The sequence below is a fragment of the Nasonia vitripennis genome, chromosome 5 (assembly GCF_009193385.2).
Source record: "Nasonia vitripennis strain AsymCx chromosome 5, Nvit_psr_1.1, whole genome shotgun sequence".
Lineage (NCBI taxonomy): Eukaryota > Metazoa > Arthropoda > Insecta > Hymenoptera > Pteromalidae > Nasonia > Nasonia vitripennis.
The window spans coordinates 18373008-18393575 of record NC_045761.1 but is presented as its reverse complement, the minus strand read 5'-3'; the positions used below and the strand labels follow the sequence as shown (position 1 = coordinate 18393575).

At 38.1% G+C, this 20568-nt stretch overlaps 4 protein-coding genes across 7 annotated transcripts; 2 read left to right on the top strand and 2 right to left on the bottom strand.

Annotated features, from left to right (window-relative positions):
• Positions 1-1226: 1226 nt before the first annotated feature.
• LOC103315601 (pupal cuticle protein 20-like) lies at positions 1227-4723 on the top strand. 2 transcript variants are annotated; one of them, XM_008205393.3, is made up of 5 exons: positions 1227-1805; positions 2454-2604; positions 2898-3188; positions 3881-4114; positions 4189-4723. In XM_008205393.3, the coding sequence occupies exons 1-5, from the start codon at positions 1797-1799 to the stop codon at positions 4314-4316; spliced, it is 813 nt and encodes a 270-aa protein (XP_008203615.1). In that variant the 5' UTR covers positions 1227-1796; the 3' UTR covers positions 4317-4723. The 2 variants fall into 2 exon arrangements, with proteins under 2 accessions (XP_008203615.1, XP_008203612.1); XM_008205390.3 differs by having other exon boundaries at positions 2451-2604.
• Positions 4689-14969, bottom strand: LOC103315598 (phospholipid-transporting ATPase ABCA1). Of its 2 annotated transcripts, none has more exons than XM_008205374.4 (22): positions 13953-14969; positions 13564-13874; positions 13043-13201; positions 12725-12965; positions 12469-12636; positions 12207-12394; positions 11844-12120; positions 11609-11763; positions 11366-11527; positions 11222-11293; positions 10726-11147; positions 10094-10253; positions 9787-10003; positions 9180-9701; positions 8983-9108; positions 8675-8899; positions 8315-8587; positions 7777-8108; positions 7547-7694; positions 7251-7461; positions 6958-7171; positions 4689-6878 (listed from the first exon to the last, which is right to left on the bottom strand). In XM_008205374.4, exons 1-22 carry the CDS (start codon positions 14368-14370, stop codon positions 6693-6695), a joined length of 5187 nt encoding a protein of 1728 aa, XP_008203596.1. In that variant the 5' UTR covers positions 14371-14969; the 3' UTR covers positions 4689-6692. The 2 variants fall into 2 exon arrangements, with proteins under 2 accessions (XP_008203596.1, XP_008203603.1); XM_008205381.4 differs by having other exon boundaries at positions 5301-6878; positions 10771-11147; positions 13953-14941.
• A 1190-nt stretch (positions 14970-16159) lies between these two features.
• Positions 16160-18756, top strand: LOC100116228 (ubiquitin-like modifier-activating enzyme 5). Of its 2 annotated transcripts, none has more exons than XM_016986195.3 (6): positions 16160-16683; positions 16996-17131; positions 17328-17524; positions 17605-17791; positions 17875-18208; positions 18480-18756. In XM_016986195.3, the coding sequence occupies exons 1-6, from the start codon at positions 16550-16552 to the stop codon at positions 18653-18655; spliced, it is 1164 nt and encodes a 387-aa protein (XP_016841684.1). In that variant the 5' UTR covers positions 16160-16549; the 3' UTR covers positions 18656-18756. The 2 variants fall into 2 exon arrangements, with proteins under 2 accessions (XP_016841684.1, XP_031788671.1); XM_031932811.2 differs by lacking the exon at positions 16160-16683 and adding an exon at positions 16708-16900.
• On the bottom strand, positions 18752-20476 carry LOC100116189 (actin-related protein 6). The gene is made up of 3 exons (XM_001607004.6): positions 20192-20476; positions 19140-20114; positions 18752-19067 (listed from the first exon to the last, which is right to left on the bottom strand). Exons 1-3 carry the CDS (start codon positions 20269-20271, stop codon positions 18938-18940), a joined length of 1185 nt encoding a protein of 394 aa, XP_001607054.2. The 5' UTR covers positions 20272-20476; the 3' UTR covers positions 18752-18937.
• Between the last annotated feature and the right edge of the window lie 92 nt (positions 20477-20568).

The window sequence follows — 20568 nt, the reverse complement described above, 5'->3', positions numbered from 1 at the left end:
TTTAATGCCTGCAATAAATAATATTTCAGTCATGCATTAGGATATTAAGATGCAAGAATTTCCGAGCGATCCTTTTGTCTCTAATCACCGTTCGAAAAAGTAAAAACTAATTTAAACCTCTCGACTACTCAAAAATTACACTTCGCACAATTCAGCGAAATGAGGCAATCTCGCCGAGCTCGCCAAGTTCATTTAAACAATTATACCCGCTAAATCGAGTCCAACTGCGCGATTATGCATCGCAACCGAGTTCGTATACCGTATACCGATTCACCGAATTCGTCGCAATAAACAGTTCAGCGAAAACCCGCGCAAAGCAAACTCAAATATTCTAATCGTCGCCAATTTCCCTACAATCCCGCAACCGAAGCACATATCGCGCAACCGACTTTTAATCGACAACAAATCTCCCGATCCATCCGTTTACTGGCAATAACCCGTCAAAGCACACAGTAGCGAATATGCACACATTACACGCGCAGAAACCGGCGGCTCACACACACCGCCGAGAGACGCGACTTTAATGAGCGGTAAAACTTAAATGGCCGCGGGAAAAGAGTTCGTTACCACGGCCTTCGCGCGAATTTTCAAAAACACACGCGCGGGGTTTGCGCATGCGCAACGCGACTGATTTTATTGGGGTTGTTAGGTGAATTAGCGGCTCGATTCGATGAATGCGGTATGGATGTAGGTACAGCGACTTGTCGCTATATTACGCGCTTTATTAGAGGGAGAGAGAAGATTCGGAGTGCAGCGCGTGCAGTTCTTCGTAATTAGCTCTCGGCGTTACGTGCGAGTGTGTGGCAATAGCGTTAAAAATGAAATCGTAACGTTAGGAAGATTATCAATAATATGCAGAGTATTGAATTCGTTCGGCGTTATTAGGTAACGTCGCGCACTTTTCAGCGCGCGTAATTAGAGGAGCTGCTCATTGCGAGTCTAATAAGTTGCAGTTTTTATCGTTGAAAAATCGAAATATCTCGATTAGAAGATGGTAGATATCTGAAAAAGGCATCCTCATACCATTCGCTATTCCACGCAGGTGCGTCGAAATTTCGATATCTCCCGTATAACGAACCGTGAAATACCAAAGCCCCATCCCCTGGGGCTCACAGCACACCGCGTCTCTCAAGCCCGGCTCGGCGAAGCTTCGAAAAAACGGAAAAATTCTTCACGGTAAGCCTGACATGGCCCTCGCGAGAGAAGCAACGAACACAATGGTCTCTCTCACTCGCAGGGCCCGTCAAATCAGGCCTCGCGTCACCTCCCACTCGGCTATAAGTGCGATACGCGCTTATGTTTCCCAACGAGCGCATTTTTCCCGCGATACATATTCCGCCGAAAAGACGTTGCGAAAAGAGAGCTTAGCCGAGCTAGCGGCCCTTCGATCGAGAGAAAGACAGAGCCTGCACTTTTCGACACTGCGACAACAATCGCGCGTGTGTGTGTGTGTGTGTGTGTGTGTGTGTTGGACTCGCGAGAAAGAAACGTACGCGCCGATCGCGGTGTGTACAAAGGATGTTCCGCGTGTGCGGTGGTTGGGTAGTAGGAGTAGGACTAGGAGCGCTAGTGGAGTGGTGAGAGGATGAGGCTGCTGGAAGAGGTATAAAAGTTGCCGCGCGGATTGAGGAGTCAGCGACAATAGCGCGGCTCGCGGATAGACGCGCATTGCCTCTTAGTAGTCCTCTTTGGGTTGAGGATATATTTTTTGCAAGGGCGAAGGACGGAGTTGTTGAAGAACGAAGGAGGATTTGACCGTCGGTGGGAACGAAGTCTTCGGTTTTTTCCACGTCAGGATGAAGCTGGTAGGGTTGTATAGAGACGTTAAGTTTATTTCTAACACTTTTTTCAAAGATTTTTAGAGTTAGTGGACTTATACTTTAAAATTTTTTTAGTTTAAGATCTGATTTCTTTTTAATGCACCCGTAATGAATTTTAATTTCAGCCAAAGTTTGTGTTTAAACTTAACGTTACGAACCTGTGCAGTGACTATACGTTGAAGGACTGATAAAGTTTAGTGCGAGTAATAAGGGATGATCAGCCGTTATATCCGCGTAGATTTGTGCGTCGACGCTACGGTATTCGGCATCATGATGTGTTGTTTCGAATTTCGAATACAGTGACTTTTTTCAAAGGCAAACAGATAATTCGTCTTTGTGAATGCGATACTTTCAAAATAATCGGAGATTTTACTTGTAGATCGTCTGAAATAGAAAAGACTTTTAAAAAAATTGTGTTTTCTAATCGTCGTTTTAACAAATACTAACGCGATGTTTGGATTTAGTGATTTTTCCAAAATTTGCATCAAACAGACTTCTATATAAAATCATCGAAAATTTCAAAACTTTCAGTCTAGCATTCGTCAAGACGTAATTTACGAAACGCAAAAGAGCAATAAAAATAAGTCGACAAATTAAAATGAAAAAAAAATTGTGCTTTGGTTGTTTCAGCAGCTAGCAGCAGCGTTACTGCTGGTCGCATCGCAGACGTTAGCGGCTCGGCTCGACAACACCTATCTGCCGCCTGGCAGCGCTGGCTCCGCTGGCGGAACAGGCTTGCAAGCTCCCGGCAAGGGCTTCGGTGGCGGTGGCGGCGGCTTCGGCGGTGAGCTTTCTTTTTCACTTTTCCTATTAAGTTATAACTATCCAATATTGAGAGAAAACTGCGTGGAAAAAATATCCTCAAATTATTATTTTAATTTTGGATTTTCATCAATTTTTACGACTCGAAAATAAATTCAATCCCATTGTTATATTTCATCGATAAATTGTGTATTAACTGTCGTATTAAAATTTTCAATAATAATTACGAAGCAATAGTTCAGTAAATTACCTCAAATTTGTTCTCTGTACTACAAAGAGATGCTAAATATATATAATTGTACATCGATCGAACAGGTAATGCCGGTGGTTTCGGCGGTCGACCAGGCGGAGGCGGCGGTGGTTTCGGCGCCAGACCAGGAGGCGGTGGAGGCGGTGGTTTCGGCGGACCTGGAGGCGGCGGAGGCTTTGGCGGAGCTGGGGGCGGCGGCGGCTTTGGTGGACCTGGCGGCAGCGCTGGCGGTGGCGGTGGTGGACCCCAGATTCCCATCGTCTCGTTCGACGCTCAGAACGGCGGTGACGGCAACTACCGATACAGCTACGAGACCGGCAATGGCATCCAGGTCCAGGAACAAGGACAGGCTCAAGGTCAGTTCTTCTTTCGTTTGCGAATTTCTATGCATTTTGTACGTTGTGAGAACAATCGGTTAATATACTATCGGCTTAACGCGTGGGATTTAAAACTAGTAGCAGAAAGAGAGAGAGAGAGAGAGAGAGAGAGAGAGAGAGAGAGAGAGAGCTAAAAAAAAGTTTTAAAAATCGAAACTTAGAGCCGCGCGCGTGAATCAGTGGAAAAAGTCTGAGTTGGCCAGACACTGGCTTCCACTGAATAATAAACTAGTGTATACCCAAGGAAACTTGAGCAGTACAACGCGGACGACTCGCGGTAATTACAATTTCTGATCTACGAACTTTCCTTACTCGGACGCGGCAGCACGTGCTTATAATGGATCGTGCAGAAACATTGTTTCGCTCTAGGTCGGTGCATATAGTACACCGCGCATAAACGTCAATTTAGCAAACATAACAGCACATCTTTCAGAATCTTACGTAATTTCCCAATATTGCTTATACATTTTATATAACACTGTACACGGTGCCACGTAACAATCCAACAACAATGCCAACTACGTATAATTCAAGCATCAACATACACAATGCAGAATAACGACGCGCAAAAATAACGCGCGCTAACAAACGCCCAATTAAAGTGGAAAAACAGGGAGCTCGTTCCCGTCACGCCCAGAAATAAGCCATACACGTAAACAATCCTGATTCAGGCAATTCGGAGGCGGTGAGCGGCTCGTACAGCTACACGGGTCCGGACGGCCAGGTCTACAGCATCAGCTACACGGCCGACGAGACGGGATTCCACGCGTCGGGTGCGCACATCCCCACGCCACCGCCGATTCCTCCTGAGATCCAGAGGGGCGTCGAATTGGCCCTGGCTGCAGAGGCTCGCGGAGAGAACCAAGACGGAAGCTACAAGGGCGAAGGCGGCTCCGGTGGCGGAGGTGAGTTGATCTTCTCTTTTGCGACGGCAAAAATAGCTTCTTCCGAGAGACGTACATGAAATTTCGTTGCACAGGTGGTGGCGGTGGATTCGGCGGCGGCGGCGGCGGCGGCGGCGGCAGTGGATACCAGAGCGGCGGTGGAGGCGGTGGATACCAGGGCGGCGGCGGCTACCAGAGCTCCCAGGGAGGCTACAAGTATTAGACGTCAATCGTCGCATGACACACTCTGTCTCTCGTTGAGCCATATGCCACTGAACTGCCAACAAGCTGATTAAGAATCTTCTTATTTCCATATTGTATGCTGTAAATACTCAATCTTCTTTCTTCTCCATTATGGTGTAATAACCGTAGGCTACACTGAGTTTTCCCTGATATATAACGGACTACCCGCAAGCTGCATAACGTCGACACCGATCGACGACGAAAAAGAGCTGATTTTTCGTGTGCTATTTTTCACGTAACAGGCATTATTCGTATCGTACGACTCATTGAGAATAAGCTGCACGTAAAATGTATTATTTTTTCTTCTTTGTTTTTGGTTGCTGGAAAATGATGTGATAATTATGTAAGTGTATTTTATACGATATAAATATATGTATTTTATCATTAGTTTCACTGTCCTCTTATTTTTACCTGCTTTCGTATACTTATTCCATACAGCTGTTCTCGACATCACGAAACTCGTAAGAACTCACAAATACTTCCAGTAAGTTTCAACGCATTTATATTAAAATAAGCATCTTTTTTTTAATTACAGGTTCGTTATTACACGATATGTATAGAGTATAACAAATTATTTATAAGAGAAAACAAGTATAACTTAGAATATTAGCTGCAGTTAACGTAGACAATGTGCATCGTTATAATTAAACCATAAGTGGGCTAAATACTAACTGAAAATTATTGCAATACAAATATTTTTCATGAAACACGTGCTCAGATTACAAATGAGTTTTGCCTTGTGTCAAATTAACGAAAAACGAGTATATTGCACACTTCAAGTGTCTAAAGTAATTTTTTTGCAAGTATACCATTCGCTGCCTATTTATATACTGTAAATTGCGTATTGCCTAATGTCTTTTATAAAAGAGCGACAATATGAAAATACACAAAATTTAAGAAAAGTATTTAAATATATCGTTTACAAGGTATATATAATACTTCACTTTCTCTTTTTCCTTATTTCCAGGCCAAAGCACATAATATAGAATGTATATATACAAAAATCAAGTTTTGCCATGTGAGTAATGCAATCAGATCCTTGAATTTGCGCGCAGCCAAAACAATGCTTAATAAATAATACATTTAATGTATTTATACCGATTTCAAATACATTAACCAACGATTTAACAAACTTGGATTTTCCTATTTAAAATAGAAATTCAAAAATAATTTTTATATCATTCCAACAATTGTTTACTCCAAAACAAATAAATATATATATTACGAAGATTGCTTTGCAAAACTAAAATCTATGGCAACTCTCTTGAAATATTAATTAATAAAGAAAACTAATTCCTTTTGCAAAGTTCAGATCTTGGTATTCTTTGTTGGTCATAAATTATTCGTTCGTATGGCATGCTAATGCCTTGTATATCTTATTTGTATATTATTTCCATTATATATATATATATAAATATATATTTATATATTTTTTACAAGAGACTAATAATTTCCAATATTGCAGCCTTATTTAGTCTACTCAAGTTTTCCTTGAGCTCAAATTGAGATTCCTTAAAACACTAACAGACTTTTTATAGACAGATGCCTTACAAATACTGCTTTTTAAAAAGTCCCTTGCACACCTCACGCTTCAATTGTACAGTGTACTACAAATCTCTTTATCTAAACAATATTTCAAAAGTTGCGGCAGTATTTTTGTGATTCAAATTGCAAGAATATTAGTATAAGAACTTCGGAGACTTACGATCGTTTAAATTTTTTAAAACTATATACAAACAGTAAAAAATAATTATTTAGTATTTCGATTCATTTTCCAGTTATCAATACGCTTATCAGGCATCGTAAATTAAGAAATTGTATATTTTTTAAATATAGCAATAATCAAAATCTTACTCCGAAATTCATATAATGGAAGAGGCGCAGTAAATTTCATTCATAAATATCATTGTTTGTTTGATTTAAATCTTTGTAGAAGTTTTATGATCTTATATAAATGATTTTTAATACTTGTGAATGGTAAGTATTCTGTGCCACTGAAAGCAATTATTAAGAAATACTGTTATAGGACGTTTCAAATCGTTAATTGTATTAAATTTTAAAAAATCAAATACTTTTTACTATGCCTCTTCCTTTTGTTACTAAAACGACGATTACTTGTTATTATAAGCTACTTTTTGATATCAGAATCATCCTTTGGACAGCGCTCGACGACGTAGCTTTTTAATTTGACAATTGATCAAAATTAAAAACAAAACTATTCTGATTTTACCTAATTTACGTAGATTCTGGTTATAACATTTAATATCACACGTAAAATTAGCCTTAGTTTTCGAGACTTTGGTTCGTGTTGTAGAATCATCATAGATCATTTTCCTGGTCTCTGTGTTTTCATCGTCTACTTATATGTCTTACGATTCGTTCGCTTGGCTGCCCTCGCGAAAAGCAAAAACAGCTGCTCGAGGGTGGACGATAACACAGAGAAATCGTCGATGCAATTATATTTATTCTTTAGTTCGGTCATCACATCATACATTCGCCTCCAAGTAGTTTCGGAAGTCGTAACGTGATACATAAGGAACCCCTGAAATTATTAATAGGACAAACGTTATTTTTTGCTTTGGAAAATATGAAAACTGTTAATTGGTCGACATGTTTCTTACGGAATTTTCATCAACAAGTTCACAATTTAACGCCTGCTCAATGTCCCTCTTGATGCTTTCCATCTGAGAAGACGATTTTTCTGGATTCAGCTTCATTTGAATATCATAACCAGCGCCGAAACGTTGTTTTAGTTCTTGGCATGGCCCAATGCAGACTAATTGTCCATTCACCATAATCACGAGTCTATTGCAAAGCGCCTCGCACTCTTCCATACTGAAATATTAAAATTATCATTCATGTCGCATAATATAATATATTTTAATTCAATTTTTTAAATAAACCTATCTCTTACCTGTGCGACGTCAATATGATAGCTTGGCCAGTAGTTTGGCAAGATTGAATGACATTCCAGAGCGATCTTCGAGCTGCTGGATCAACGCCCGTTGTAGGTTCATCAAGCAAAACCAAACTTGGATTACCAATAAGAGCCATCGCTATGTTTAAACGTCTTTTGTTGCCACCGCTATAAGTTCCACTAGGTTGCGAAGCGCAAATGTTCAAATCTAGTAAAATAATTAAAAAGTACTTTATACAATGTTATAACATTTTTTATTTTCTATAAAATAAATAAAAACCACATTTACTAACTCAGTCTATCGATCCACTTCTTTACTTCATTGTTAACTTGACTTTCTGGAATACCTCGGAGCCGAGCGAATAATCTCAAATGTTCCGAGGCATTCAGACATCGTATAATAGCGTCATTTTGTGGACAATATCCCATCTGAGAAAGATACTGAAAAAAAAGTTCGATTAGATTCTTTAGACGAGTTCCGAAAAAAACCAAATAAACTTATTAAGTCTAAATAGAAACTCACATATCTTCGATTGTCATTGAAATTTCTGTCACCTAAGTACATGCACCCATTGTTGGGTATCGACTGACCCGTCATCATCTTGAAAGTCGTGCTCTTGCCTGCCCCGTTCACTCCAAGCAGTCCAAAGCACTCGTGCTGTTTCACTCCAAAGCTGATTTCCTCGACTGCCGTCAGATTGCCATAACGCTTGCTCAATTCATACACGAAAAACAGATAGTTATTGGCATTGTCATTGGACAAAGTATTGCTTTCCTCCAACGTTGCATTGCCATTTGCTTCCTCTTTGGTTTTGTTGGCTTCTCTATTTACTTGTTTAGAATCCGCCAACGTGCCTATTGATAGGTAGAAAATTGAATGGATTATTATTTTATCGACAAATTCATTCTCAAACTTGGAGTGCAAAATATTGTCACATCACACACACGTTTTTTTTTAAACTCATAAATATATATAAAATTTTCAAGAATTTTACATATTTGCAATTTATATGAAATATGCTGTTACAAATACGAATTTCGTAAGTTGTGAATATACTTACATCGTATATTTGCTTTAACGATCTCAGAAGCGACCGAGTGTTTTTCTTTTTTCACCTGTTCGTCACAAGGATCTTCCAAGATTTCGTATTTTCCTCTGCGCATACGCGCAAACATCAACGGAATAAGTTTGTACTCCAAAACAGCTAATATTGCAAAGTACAAGAATGGCGTGACAGACAAATACGTGACACACTGTTCTAAAGACATGTCCTCATTGAAATTATTGAAATATTTCAAACTCTTCTTGCATTTTCCGTCGAAGCAATCAAGTCCTAAAGTAGGAATAAATCAATTAAATCTTAACCCTCTGACATTATGACAGATGTTACATTAAAACTATGAAATTTATCACGACTTACCACAACACGTGTCATTCGCGAGGCATGCAACTTCGTGAAGTACATTAGGCAGTCTTCTACACCTCGCGTTCTTACTTGCTATGCTGAAGAACGATACTTCGCCATGGAAAAAACTTAAGTATGGAATCAGAAGAAAGATTCCCTTTTGAATACTGCGAAATTTTTGTACGATCCAATGTGTGTGCAGACTTATTGCGATGACGTGCATGATCAGCTCCAACGAAACTAGATAAATGTTATAAAAAATAGATGTCGTTATGGCAATATATTATCAAAGAAATAGTTTATTTATAAATGTATAAACCTACCAAGGCCGAAGGGTAAAAGACTAAGTAATGTTATAACGGTGCTGATCGACTTTTTCAGAAAGCTGCATATGTAAATTAGCGGCAAAGTGTTAAAGGCAAACAAGAGTAACAATAGTATTGTAATTCCTGAAACAAAATTATTCAAATCAAAATAAGATCAAGTTTACAAAATCGAAAAAACTTCTTAAAAAACGTACCTATTTCGGTGTTTTCATACATTCTCAAACCGATGGCATTGTCCATGCAGATAAATCCAACGACAATACATAGTATTGTTACCAAGAATACTAAGAAGTCGAAAGCAAACATCGTTCCCCAGTAAGTGAAACAAGACACCCCGGTCATCCTCTGCAGCTGCTTGACGTTCGACAATGACTCCCTCAGCGGATGTATGACGAAAAGTGCGACCGCAGGAAAGAAAAAGAAAACGAACAACAGTACAGTAGCATATGCGTCGATATTCGCTTCAGGTATGGCGGTAGAGCGTATCGAGTGCGGTAGCTGATGCCCAGCCAAGCTGATCGAATATTCGTCACCCGCGTGACTCTTCAGTAGTGTGTTAGATAGCAGATTTACGGAGATGGGGATACTAAACGTCGCGTAGCCAGAGTAAAAAGCATTGGCTAACAAGGTTTTGTTATCAGTACTGTTAAACTCGACTGCAGCTATCAAGTTGTTTCTATATGTAGCCTCATCCGTGCGACCAAACTCGAGAAGGGCTGGATAAGAAAAGTTGTATTATTAATGTCATTGATAAATATCAAATTATTAGTTAAATAGAAATTTAAAAGGAAAAGTCATAACCATCTGTGACGCTAGTAGTCTTTGATACTTCTGTAGCTCTGCCATAAAACTCTTCAGTAGTTAATTTATATTTTTCACCAACTGTTTTATTGCTAGTTCCATAATAAGTTTGCGGCTGGCTGTACATATCAAGTTTTATTGGTATCAAAGTCGTGGTGTCGTTAGATATATTATAATCCATTGTCATGAAAAGAATGCAGATGATCGGTAAAAGAATCTGTTGTGTAAAAAGAAAATTACGAGTCATTATAAATAATGATTAATTTGCGCAATTCATGACTTGCATACTTAGCAGTTAGGAACTTACAATGAGACTGATTGTTACTAAGTTTCTCCTTGTGTACGTCACTTTCTTTTTAAGCAGCGCCAAGATGGACTGAATTAACAAGGCTCGGCCTTTAAGTTTATAAGTAGAATCCAGAAAAGGTTGGCACGAATCTGTAACGTCTTCGTTATCTCGTGTTACCCTGTGGACAATTAAAATTTCTACTGTGAGTAATAGCGTTAATGATGTATTCAAAGACGACTCAAGCTCAAACCACACGCATTTTATGTTTATTAATACATGTTCTATGAAGTGTGTTATTGTTATTCCCATATATTATACTAGTGAAAGGCATCGCATTCTTAGAATAAAAATATTTATTAATATATATCATTTATTTTTATCAATTAATTTACTTATCAGCACAGGAAAATTAGCGAGAAAATGAAACATGAATGAGAGCTAATTTGTATAAAGCAATCGTTACGAGATATTTCAATAATCCAGCACCAGAAAAGGAGATGTCGTGTAGAAGTAATGCTGTTAAAAATTCTAATACAAAGCGTAAGAATATGAATTCGATACGATAGTATGAGAAATGTTGTAAGCTTTTTCAAGCTGTAATTAACATTTAAAAACAAAATAAAAAAATTTCACTTTCTCTGTGTACCTACAGATCACTTTTTGAAGAAGTGTTAGAAAAACATGGTTGCACGTACTTTAGAAACACTTGCTCCAGGGTAATTAGCGAAACGCTCATTCCTGTAACTCCAAGATTCTTCTTTTGCATTTCTATTTTATCTAAATAATCTGGCAACTCAGGCGAATTTGGAACGCTCAAAACGATTTTTCCGCCGTCAATATTGAGTATTTGCCCTCTTGAATCTAATTCGTTGCGTATTCTTTGCGGGTCACACCACGATTCAGTGGATAATGTCACTTCTATGTTTCCTTGACCAAGTAGTTTCTTTAAAAACATCGAGGATCCGTAGCTCTTTAAACGACCCATGTGTACGATTGCTATTCTATCACCCAAAATATCAGCCTCTTCCATATCGTGTGTGCTGATTAATATAGTCTTTTGTCCTCTCATTCTCTGAACAATAAAATCATTTATTGAGTTACGTTGTATTGAAAGAAAAAAAAATCTTATTCTGTAAAAATGTTTACCAATATAATGTCCCATGTGTCGCGCCTACTTTCTGGATCCATACCAGAAGTTGGTTCGTCCAAAATCAACGTCTAAAAAAATATATATTTTTTTTACAATGATTGTCTAGCCTCTTGAGAAAAGTTTAAAAAAGGTCAACTCACGCTTGAATCACCTATTACGGCCATTCCAAGACACACTCGTCGTTTTTGACCACCTGACAATTGATGAGGCATCGCATTCCGTTTATCAAATAACTTGAGCTTTTTAAGTAAGGCGTTTACATCGTGTTTAATCGCTGCTTTCGACTTATTTTTTCCTTTCAACTAAAGAAGAAAATATTTATGATTTATCCATAAAAAAACAATGAAAATATTATTGAATCAAATAAACAATGCAATATGTACCATGCCAAAGAACTCAATTTGTTCAGCCACTGAAAGAGTTGGAAACAACATATCTTCTTGGGGGCACAGACCTATGTCATTCATCAAAACGTTCGATTCTTCTTTGACATTTTTCCCATTTATATATACCGCTCCATCAGAAGGACTTATCATACCTGGTAAAATAGAAAAAATTAAAACAACTTTTCGCTAATTTAAAAAGAGATTCATGAAATTCTCATTGATGACAACCAACCAGTTAAGATGGACATGAGCGTGGTTTTACCAGCTCCATTGTGTCCGAGCAAAGCAGTAATTTGTCCTTTGTAAAAGTCAACTGAGATCCCTCTTAGAGCTTGAACCTTTGATTTACCAAACAAATGAGTTCTAAATTCTTTCTTTAAGCCACGAATTTGTATTCCAGGAGTAAACGCAGCCCTTGGTATTGTTTCAAACGGCTTTCCATCTACGTCATCAAATTCGTAATCATCCATTTCATCATCTGAATTTACCTTATTTCTAGTCTTTCCACTCTACAAGAGAAAAAGTTATTATGTTATGAACACGAATACTTTATTACAACATTTTACTAAAAAACATTATGGAAATTAATTATTACTTTTAAAAAGTATAACGGGTGCTTCTTCACGCCATACTTTCCTGGATGCACAGCGTAAATATAAACAGTCATGAGGAAATGAAAAATGGTTCCGATAATGGAAAAGATCATTATCATTCCCAGACTTCCTGCGGTCTTGTACACTGGATCTCCGACCAAAAATAAATTGCTCCACTTGATTCCTTTTACTGAAAATGATATCTAACTTAGGACGGTGCTCAATGGTTAATACTACAAATATTGTAAATTCTGAATAACTTACACATGGTTTCATAATTGTTTACTTCTTGAAATGCTCGGAATAACAATATATTGGGGAACAATATTCCTAAGTAAGGTACAACTGCATAATAATCTCCTTTAATACTGTACTTTTGAATCATACTTGAACCTCCATACAGAGCCAAAATTCCAGATATCATAAAGAGAGCTATAATAAATATGTTAAATAAAAATTCGACAGAACTTACAAATAGACTTAAATAGACTGTGGAATATGAATGCAAGACTGTACTTACATTTTGAAAAATATGCAGAAATATGCATGCCAAAAGTTATTAAATGCCCAACATGCAAGATGAGCACTATCCAAAAAATAAAGCTATTTCCATAATAGAGATAAGGGTGCACATTGTCCGTGAAAGCAATATTGAACAAAAAAATCAGCGCAGATACGTATGAGACGCTAAAAATTAATCCACTGACTAGCCAACTTAAGAGATTTAGATAAGTTGGAACTCCGTTCATTGCCATAAGAACCTGAAAATAAGTCATTGAATATTAGAATTGTTTAATTTAAAAAATAAATAAACTTTACATAGAGCTTGAAAACTTACATTAATTCCTATGAATTTTTCATCAGCTGCATAGGTTGCTTCTACGCATAATGGAATTAAAAAGGCAATAACTGCAAAACCACAGAATAGTATCCTTGTAATCATGTCATTTTCGTTTAATTGCACATATGGGGGATAAGGCATTTGTTGAATGGAAACCTGAAATCATATATAAAATTCTTGAAATGGTTTTTATTGTTCATCAATCTTTCATCAAAAAGTTTAATGCATCAACGTTTTTCAGTTGCAAGTAGCATTTTTTACACTATGGTAATTAGACTTTGATCAAACGAATTCAAATATAGTCAACAATCTCATTTAATATACAAGATGGTATCAATAATGATTCAAGGTATCGATCAAACCTTCTGATGCATACAAATAACATTTATAATTTAAACAGATGTGAGTTGAATGTGCAATAAAGATCTAATCAAACAAAGATTTGTTGAAATTTGCTAATAATGAGTATGTTGAATGAAATTCTTTGTAACAATTAATACAATCTTAAGTATAGCAACCTCTGATTCAAATGATGGCTTTCGGGCTTTCATCTTTATGAATGATTCATCCAAACATAATTGCAGTTGTACGAATGGTATGACTTCGATCAAGGCTTGATCCAAGGTTATTGAAGGCCCTTCAGTATCAATTTTGTACAGTATGTTTGAGAGAACATAAGCAGTACGCAATGTATATGACAAATGTTTTGAAGAAATATTTGCGTATTTCTCATCAAATACTACAGCTATAATGTCATTGATTGGATCCTGTGTTTGATACAAAGCATACATTTTCAGCAGCTCCTCTTCCGAATTGAACCCAGTTATTGCTGTGGAGAAAAACAAATGTCTTTAGTCACAAAGGCAAGTATTCCAATGAGGACAATCATCTTGAAAATACAACTTACTCCCAGCAGGAAACTTAAGACATCCACGTGTCTTCTCCATGAGTATCCTGGTAAATTTGTTTTCAGGTGCAAAGTATATAGTAGTTCGATAAGTGATCTTGCTAATCAGATTTTCCTTTGTCTGAATCTCATAGTAAGTGTTGTTCTCGTGAACTTGAGGCTCTGCTGCAGAAAAGTCTCTGCAAGCCTGTATCAACACAAACAACAACAGTGGAATCAGGATCTCTACCAACAATCCCATCTTCCAGTGCCTCTTCCTGACAAGATAATTCTTGTACAGAAGCAGCCGAAACATCCTCAGCTTTTCCATCATGATGCCTGAATTGTCTCGCAGCGACCAAACACTGGCAAATCCACTAGAGTCTTGTTCACGTTGCCAGCACCTCTTTGCACTATGTCTTGCAAAAGTTGTCCTCATGCGTTGCCATTGAAACTTAGAGGTTCATTAAAATGATCAATAATACGACACAGGGCGCGTTCAACTTCTGACGTGTATTAATCATCGCCCCACAACGAAGAAAATAAGAACGAGCCCGGGACACAAAGTCCGAGGGCGGACAGCGACATTGTATGACTATATACACACACACACTCGAACCTTATTTAGTCGCACACAGCCTCTGAATTATGAATAAAAAGAGCATGTACACAAGACACGCAGAGCTATAGAGCCGCTCGCGACATTAGCATATAAGCGACGTGTCGCGCTGATACCTCGACGCGAAAAAAAAAACAACAAAGCTGAGAGAGAGAGAAAAACACAACACGAAAGCTGAGAGAGATTCCGCGAGACTCGTTGCTCAGACAATGAAGTAGAAGTACCTCGCGCGCGGGACCGAACTGTTACGGGCCATAATGGGCAAGCGGACAGCTGCACGCGGCGGCTCCGTCGCCGACGACATTCTCGGAGCGAGTGCACTACCACGAGAGAGAGAGAGCTGCACCGAGCGAGTGTATACTTATTCACGTGCGATGCCGCGACGACGACTGCGGCCAGAGCGCGCGCGGGTATATAAACAAAACGTCGATCGTGCGTGTGGAACGCTAGACATCGGATGTTCGGACTACGTCATCTGGCGCGAGCCAATCGCCGCGAGCCTTTCCCCTGGTACCGTTACGGAATTTTCCAATGACGAAAGCAGCTGCTGCAGCTATAGCGTAGACGGTCGAGCCCGCCCAACCGCGGGAGGTTATATATAGGTATACATGATATATGTATGTGGGATATATCATGATAGAGTTAATAAAAGGGAGCGACGGGTCTGCAGGCGTGATCTGCGGTACACTTTTATACTTGTAGGTACGCGCGGGAGTAAGATACGCTTAGCGTATCGAGTGCGCTATAGCCCGCGCAAGTGCATTCCGGTGCATACACACACACACATATATATATATATATATATATATATAGAATCGGCTTATGGCTCATGTGGGTTTTGTAATGTTTTATTAACGGGCGTATCGACGTATTTAGCGACTAGGTATTTCCGGCTGACACATTTGTTTGCACTGTCATGTGTACGTATCGTCTGATTACGGATGGGATATCAATTTCACGCCTCATCGCGTGTTACGGCGGGTTGATAAAATCTATACCTCGAGGAAACGTATCTAAATAAATTAATTAAAAAAAAATTATTTCGTGCATATTTTATTATAACATAGAAGGCAAAACGAAGTCTAACGGCTGTTAATTTACTATACGAGATCCTTGAAAAACTATTAAGAGAGAATCAATCAAGCGACATATGCATACATAACTTTTCCGAGAAATATAGTAGTGTGTATTGACCATTAATAAGATATTAAGAGCCACAAGACACAACCCGCATCGAGCCTCGCGTTACTGACGCGGCTGATTAAAATTTAAAATCGCGTCGCCAGCCCACACCGAAGGACGACTCCTTATATGTTTTATTCGCAATTTGCTGCGCATGGTTATATAATTATTTCCTCCAATTTTTATTGCTTCTTTTTTCGCCTGGTTCGTGCGGCGCGTTACGATTTTCCAATTTGAAACGATATCGGGCAATTTTTCGGCTGCATCGTTACATAGTGGAGTGTGCTCCGAAATTTCGGAGCAGGAGATAGAATACGATCTATTTTCCCGCGCGCGGTAAATGGAGCGCCGCGATCGCGCACGCATAGGCCGCGCAAAATTGTTACTTTGCAAAAATAGCTACGGTGACACTGTGCAGGCGCAGCAGTAGTCTCTCGAACCCGCTTGCGGAATTCGCTTAATGAGATCGGGCCGCCGCTCTCGCGCTTGTGAAACACACGCGCATATCTCTAGCAATTCGATCCGACGCACATTGTATACATATATATGATATTTAATAATATATAGATATACACTGTATACACATATATGATTATCGGAGCTCACAGGAGCGTAATCTACTTGACCGACGTAAGTTACTCGCTGCACCCACGTCGGCGGCGCGCTGAAGCCGCATGTGTGAGTGTTTACAACAACACAGACACCGAAAATCTTGACACTGTATATACTCTCCTCGTGCGAGAGGACACATGTGCCTATGAGGCATATGGAAGCTGGTTACGAGTTAATCGCGGACTGATAAGCTGCTGGAGAAGAGATGGCGAGCGTCGAGGAACTGCAGCAGAGGATCAAGTTCCTGGAGCAGCAGCTGGCGGAAAACGCCGCTGCCGCACCGGCCAGGGATAAGATCCAGCAGATGTCCAGCGAAGTCGTTGACACGAATCCTTACAGGTGGCCATTCGCTTTTAGCTTTGTTCTACGGGGGATTTAATTGCTTTTAAAGGGTTTTAAAGGGACGAGCGTTGCTTCGTTCTCTTATTGAAAGCTTTGAATTTTTTACATGCAGGACGTGGGAAATATTTTTAAATTAATGGGGACTTTGACAATCAACATTGTTGCAATGTTTAGTGCTATGTTTTGATGCGAAACGAGAAAGAGTAGGAAGACGGTATGAAATAGTCATTGTAAACATCTGGAAAGATTTCGTTGAAAATGACCTATTTTTTAATTCCCTCTATAAATAATAATGAACTAATGTTGCAGTCGATTGTTGGCCCTTCAGCGGATGGGGATAGTCAAAAACTATGAAAAGATACGAGACATGACCGTAGCTGTTGTGGGTGTTGGAGGAGTTGGAAGTGTGACTGCTGAGATGCTCACCAGATGTGGCATTGGAAAGGTAAATAATATAATTAAACATATCAAGTTTTACTGTTACATTCAATATGAATATCAAGAGCAGCTTTTTTTGCTAGCTCTTCAGTTTATCCTTCTATGCATTTTATTTCCATACACCGAGTTGGATACAAATGAATCGCTTGCTCAATGGCTTAATAGAACAGTTTACAAAACATCACGTTTCTTTCTCCTTTCAGTTGGTGCTATTTGATTACGATAAAGTTGAATTGGCTAATATGAACAGGCTCTTCTTCCAACCACATCAAGTGGGACAAACTAAGGTCGAAGCTGCAGCTAGAACGCTAAGGTTTATTAACCCAGATGTTGAAATAGAGACACACAACTACAATATTACCACGGTTGATCACTTTGATGAATTTATGAATACAATCAAGTATGTAAATTAGTTTTAGTACACTAGTCAGAGTTTTATACGAATATTAATGAATTGCATTTATTCTTACATTATTTCAGAACTTCAAGTATTAAGAAAGGTCCTGTGGATTTAGTGCTGAGCTGTGTAGATAACTTTGAAGCAAGAATGGCAATTAACACGGCGTGTAATGAATTGAACCAAAAGTGGTTTGAAAGTGGTGTCTCAGAAAATGCTGTATCTGGGCATATTCAGTTCATCATACCAGGGGAGACTGCATGCTTTGCTGTATGTGTTATTATTGCTCTATAAATTAGATTTTTCCCTGCTGTACCAACTCAAGTTTCTGATTCATATTTTCCGATTTCCAGTGTGCACCACCTTTGGTAGTAGCATCAAATATTGACGAAAAAACTTTGAAACGCGACGGTGTGTGCGCTGCGTCGTTACCAACAACAATGGGTATCGTTGCTGGTTTTTTGGTGCAAAATACACTAAAGTATTTGCTCGAATTTGGTACAGTTTCGCATTATCTAGGATATAATGCTATGCAAGATTTCTTCCCAACGATGAGTCTGAAACCCAACACAAGCTGTGATGATAAGTTTTGTAGACAAAGACAGGAAGAATTTGCTGCAAAACCTAAATTAGAATACTGTGAAGAATGTGTGGAAGAAAAACCTTTGCATGAAGATAATGAATGGGGTAAATGCTTCATGTTAATTTTACGTGTCTGTTTCATTACTTATTTAGCTATTTTAATTTATTCAATGTATATTGGTCAGTGGTGCGTAAGAATAGTAAAATATTCGCCACGTGTATTCTACCAATTTTGCCAATCTACATACTAAAGTTTGTTTTTGCAATGTTCATGCTTAAAGCAAAAATTTGCATAATGCATATCACGGAGCAAAATTTAAATCTCAATTTTTTTCAAATAATTAGAATTCTCTAATGTCATTGAAAATTCTTGCAGGTATTTGTCTTGTTGACGAGACAGTACAAGAAGAGACTGATACAAGTAAAAGTATTGCACCAGGTGTAACACAAGCTTATGAATTGCCAACTCAAGATTTGGATACGGAATCTGAAGTAGCTGTGGATACCACTGAGAGTTTAGAAGAATTAATGTCTAAAATGAAAGCTATGTAATTTTTATTTTGCTAAAAAAGTTTTTTCAAAAAAAGCATTTATATTCCATTATTAGTGTCAAAAATATTTTATCATTAAAGAAATTTAAGATTTTACTATGATTCGTTGTTTTTTTTATTTATTACTTTATATGTAAAAATATCAACTTAAATCTATGATTCCATTAATTCAAATTACTTCTAAGTATGTACAAGAATTCCTCAAATTTTTTCTGAAATGCTCCTCAGCATAAAATTGTCTCAAATCTCTGTTAAAAACTAAATCCAAATAAATAATACTGTTCTATATATCAAACTTATCGTAGCAAAGAGCTTGACCTTCCTCTTCATACTCTTCTCTCTTCACTATGAGATTGGCATATCCAGGATCTTTGGATAACAATTTTCCTCCCTCCCATGCATACGTTATTGGACTGAACAAAATAATAAATTTCACATCAAGGTTTCATAATTTTGAATCGCATACTTGTAAAAAAAATACTTACTCTTCTGGTAAATGAACTTCAATTGCATACTCATCAGGAGCAAGTGCTCTGACTTCTTTCTGAACACGCTCTTGAAATCCGGGAAATTTACTACTACCACCAGTAAGAACGATATTTGATAGCAAGTGAGGCCAAGTTTCTTGTTCACATGCTTTCAAGCAATCTATTATAGCTTCTGGAATACCCATTTGTTTTATCCCAACATCAGAAGGATGAAACAGAATCTCTGGTATCATAAACCGCTCATTATTCATGCGTAAAACCTGTTGATCTGCATTTGTACCTGGTTCTGTAAGATACCCTCTTCTTACAGTGGTGAAGTCAGGTAATACGTAATCTTTTACAATCGAATTTTCTTCTAGCTTCAATCTCTTAGCAATATTCATATCACCATAAAAGTCTTGAGAAACAAAGCAGCAATCTTCTTTAACTTGGTTTACTACGTACGTCTCATCCATGACATTCAGTTGTCTGTAGGATAAGATTTCTTTCAGATGATTTGTTAACAATTTTCCCCCTACATCTATCCTTCTGATTCCTGCTTTAATTTTCAAATCGTTTACGTAGGGTATAACGTGACAAAAACTGTAACCTACATCTACTATTATACAACATTTAGAGGTCGAATTTTTATGCCTGTAGTTGTAGCAGGAGAGAGTGGATGGATTAATTCTTAACAAACTCGCAACTTCAAATTCCTCAAAGAAGATTTCAACCATAGCTTCTTGAATCGAAGGAAAATTAAACGGTGGCTCTGTGATGATCATGGAAGTTTGATTGAGATTGACAGAACAGCATTCTTTAGAGAAAATGTAATCCCAAACTGTTTTTTGTACGTCCCAATTGATCAAGTAGCCTTTTTGGAAGGGCAGCATAAAATACAAGCCGGATATATCTCTACATTCTTCAATTTGATTACCAATGAATGGCCTTCGTTTTTCACTTTTTGCCTTCGTTATGCAGTTAGGAATTGCCCTATAAATTAAATAAAAAACAAACATTATTTACTACCAAGAGAAGAACATAACCCCGCTTTTGTTTTGTTTACTTACTGTGCAGATTCGCTGGAGGACCCAACTTTCGCTGTGTAACCTCCATTATCCAAAATAAACACTGAGGAACTCATTTTCATTTTAATAGTCGAAGTTTTTATTAACTGTAACAATAAACTTGCCGGCAACTATGAACGCATTTTTATATCTCTTGATGGTCCTCGTCCGGCGTATGCGCGCGGTGTAATTCTGTATATGTGCATTTGATAGGTTATAAACCTATGTACCTTTCACACGTCAAGATTTGATTATTACTCCAAAAAAAATTTGACAAAATACTTAATTTAATGTATAAATCTATATTTTATGCTATAATATAACTTTGTCTTTTCCTTTTCTGCTGCATGTATGATCTAGAATAAAATAGGGATTTTTCG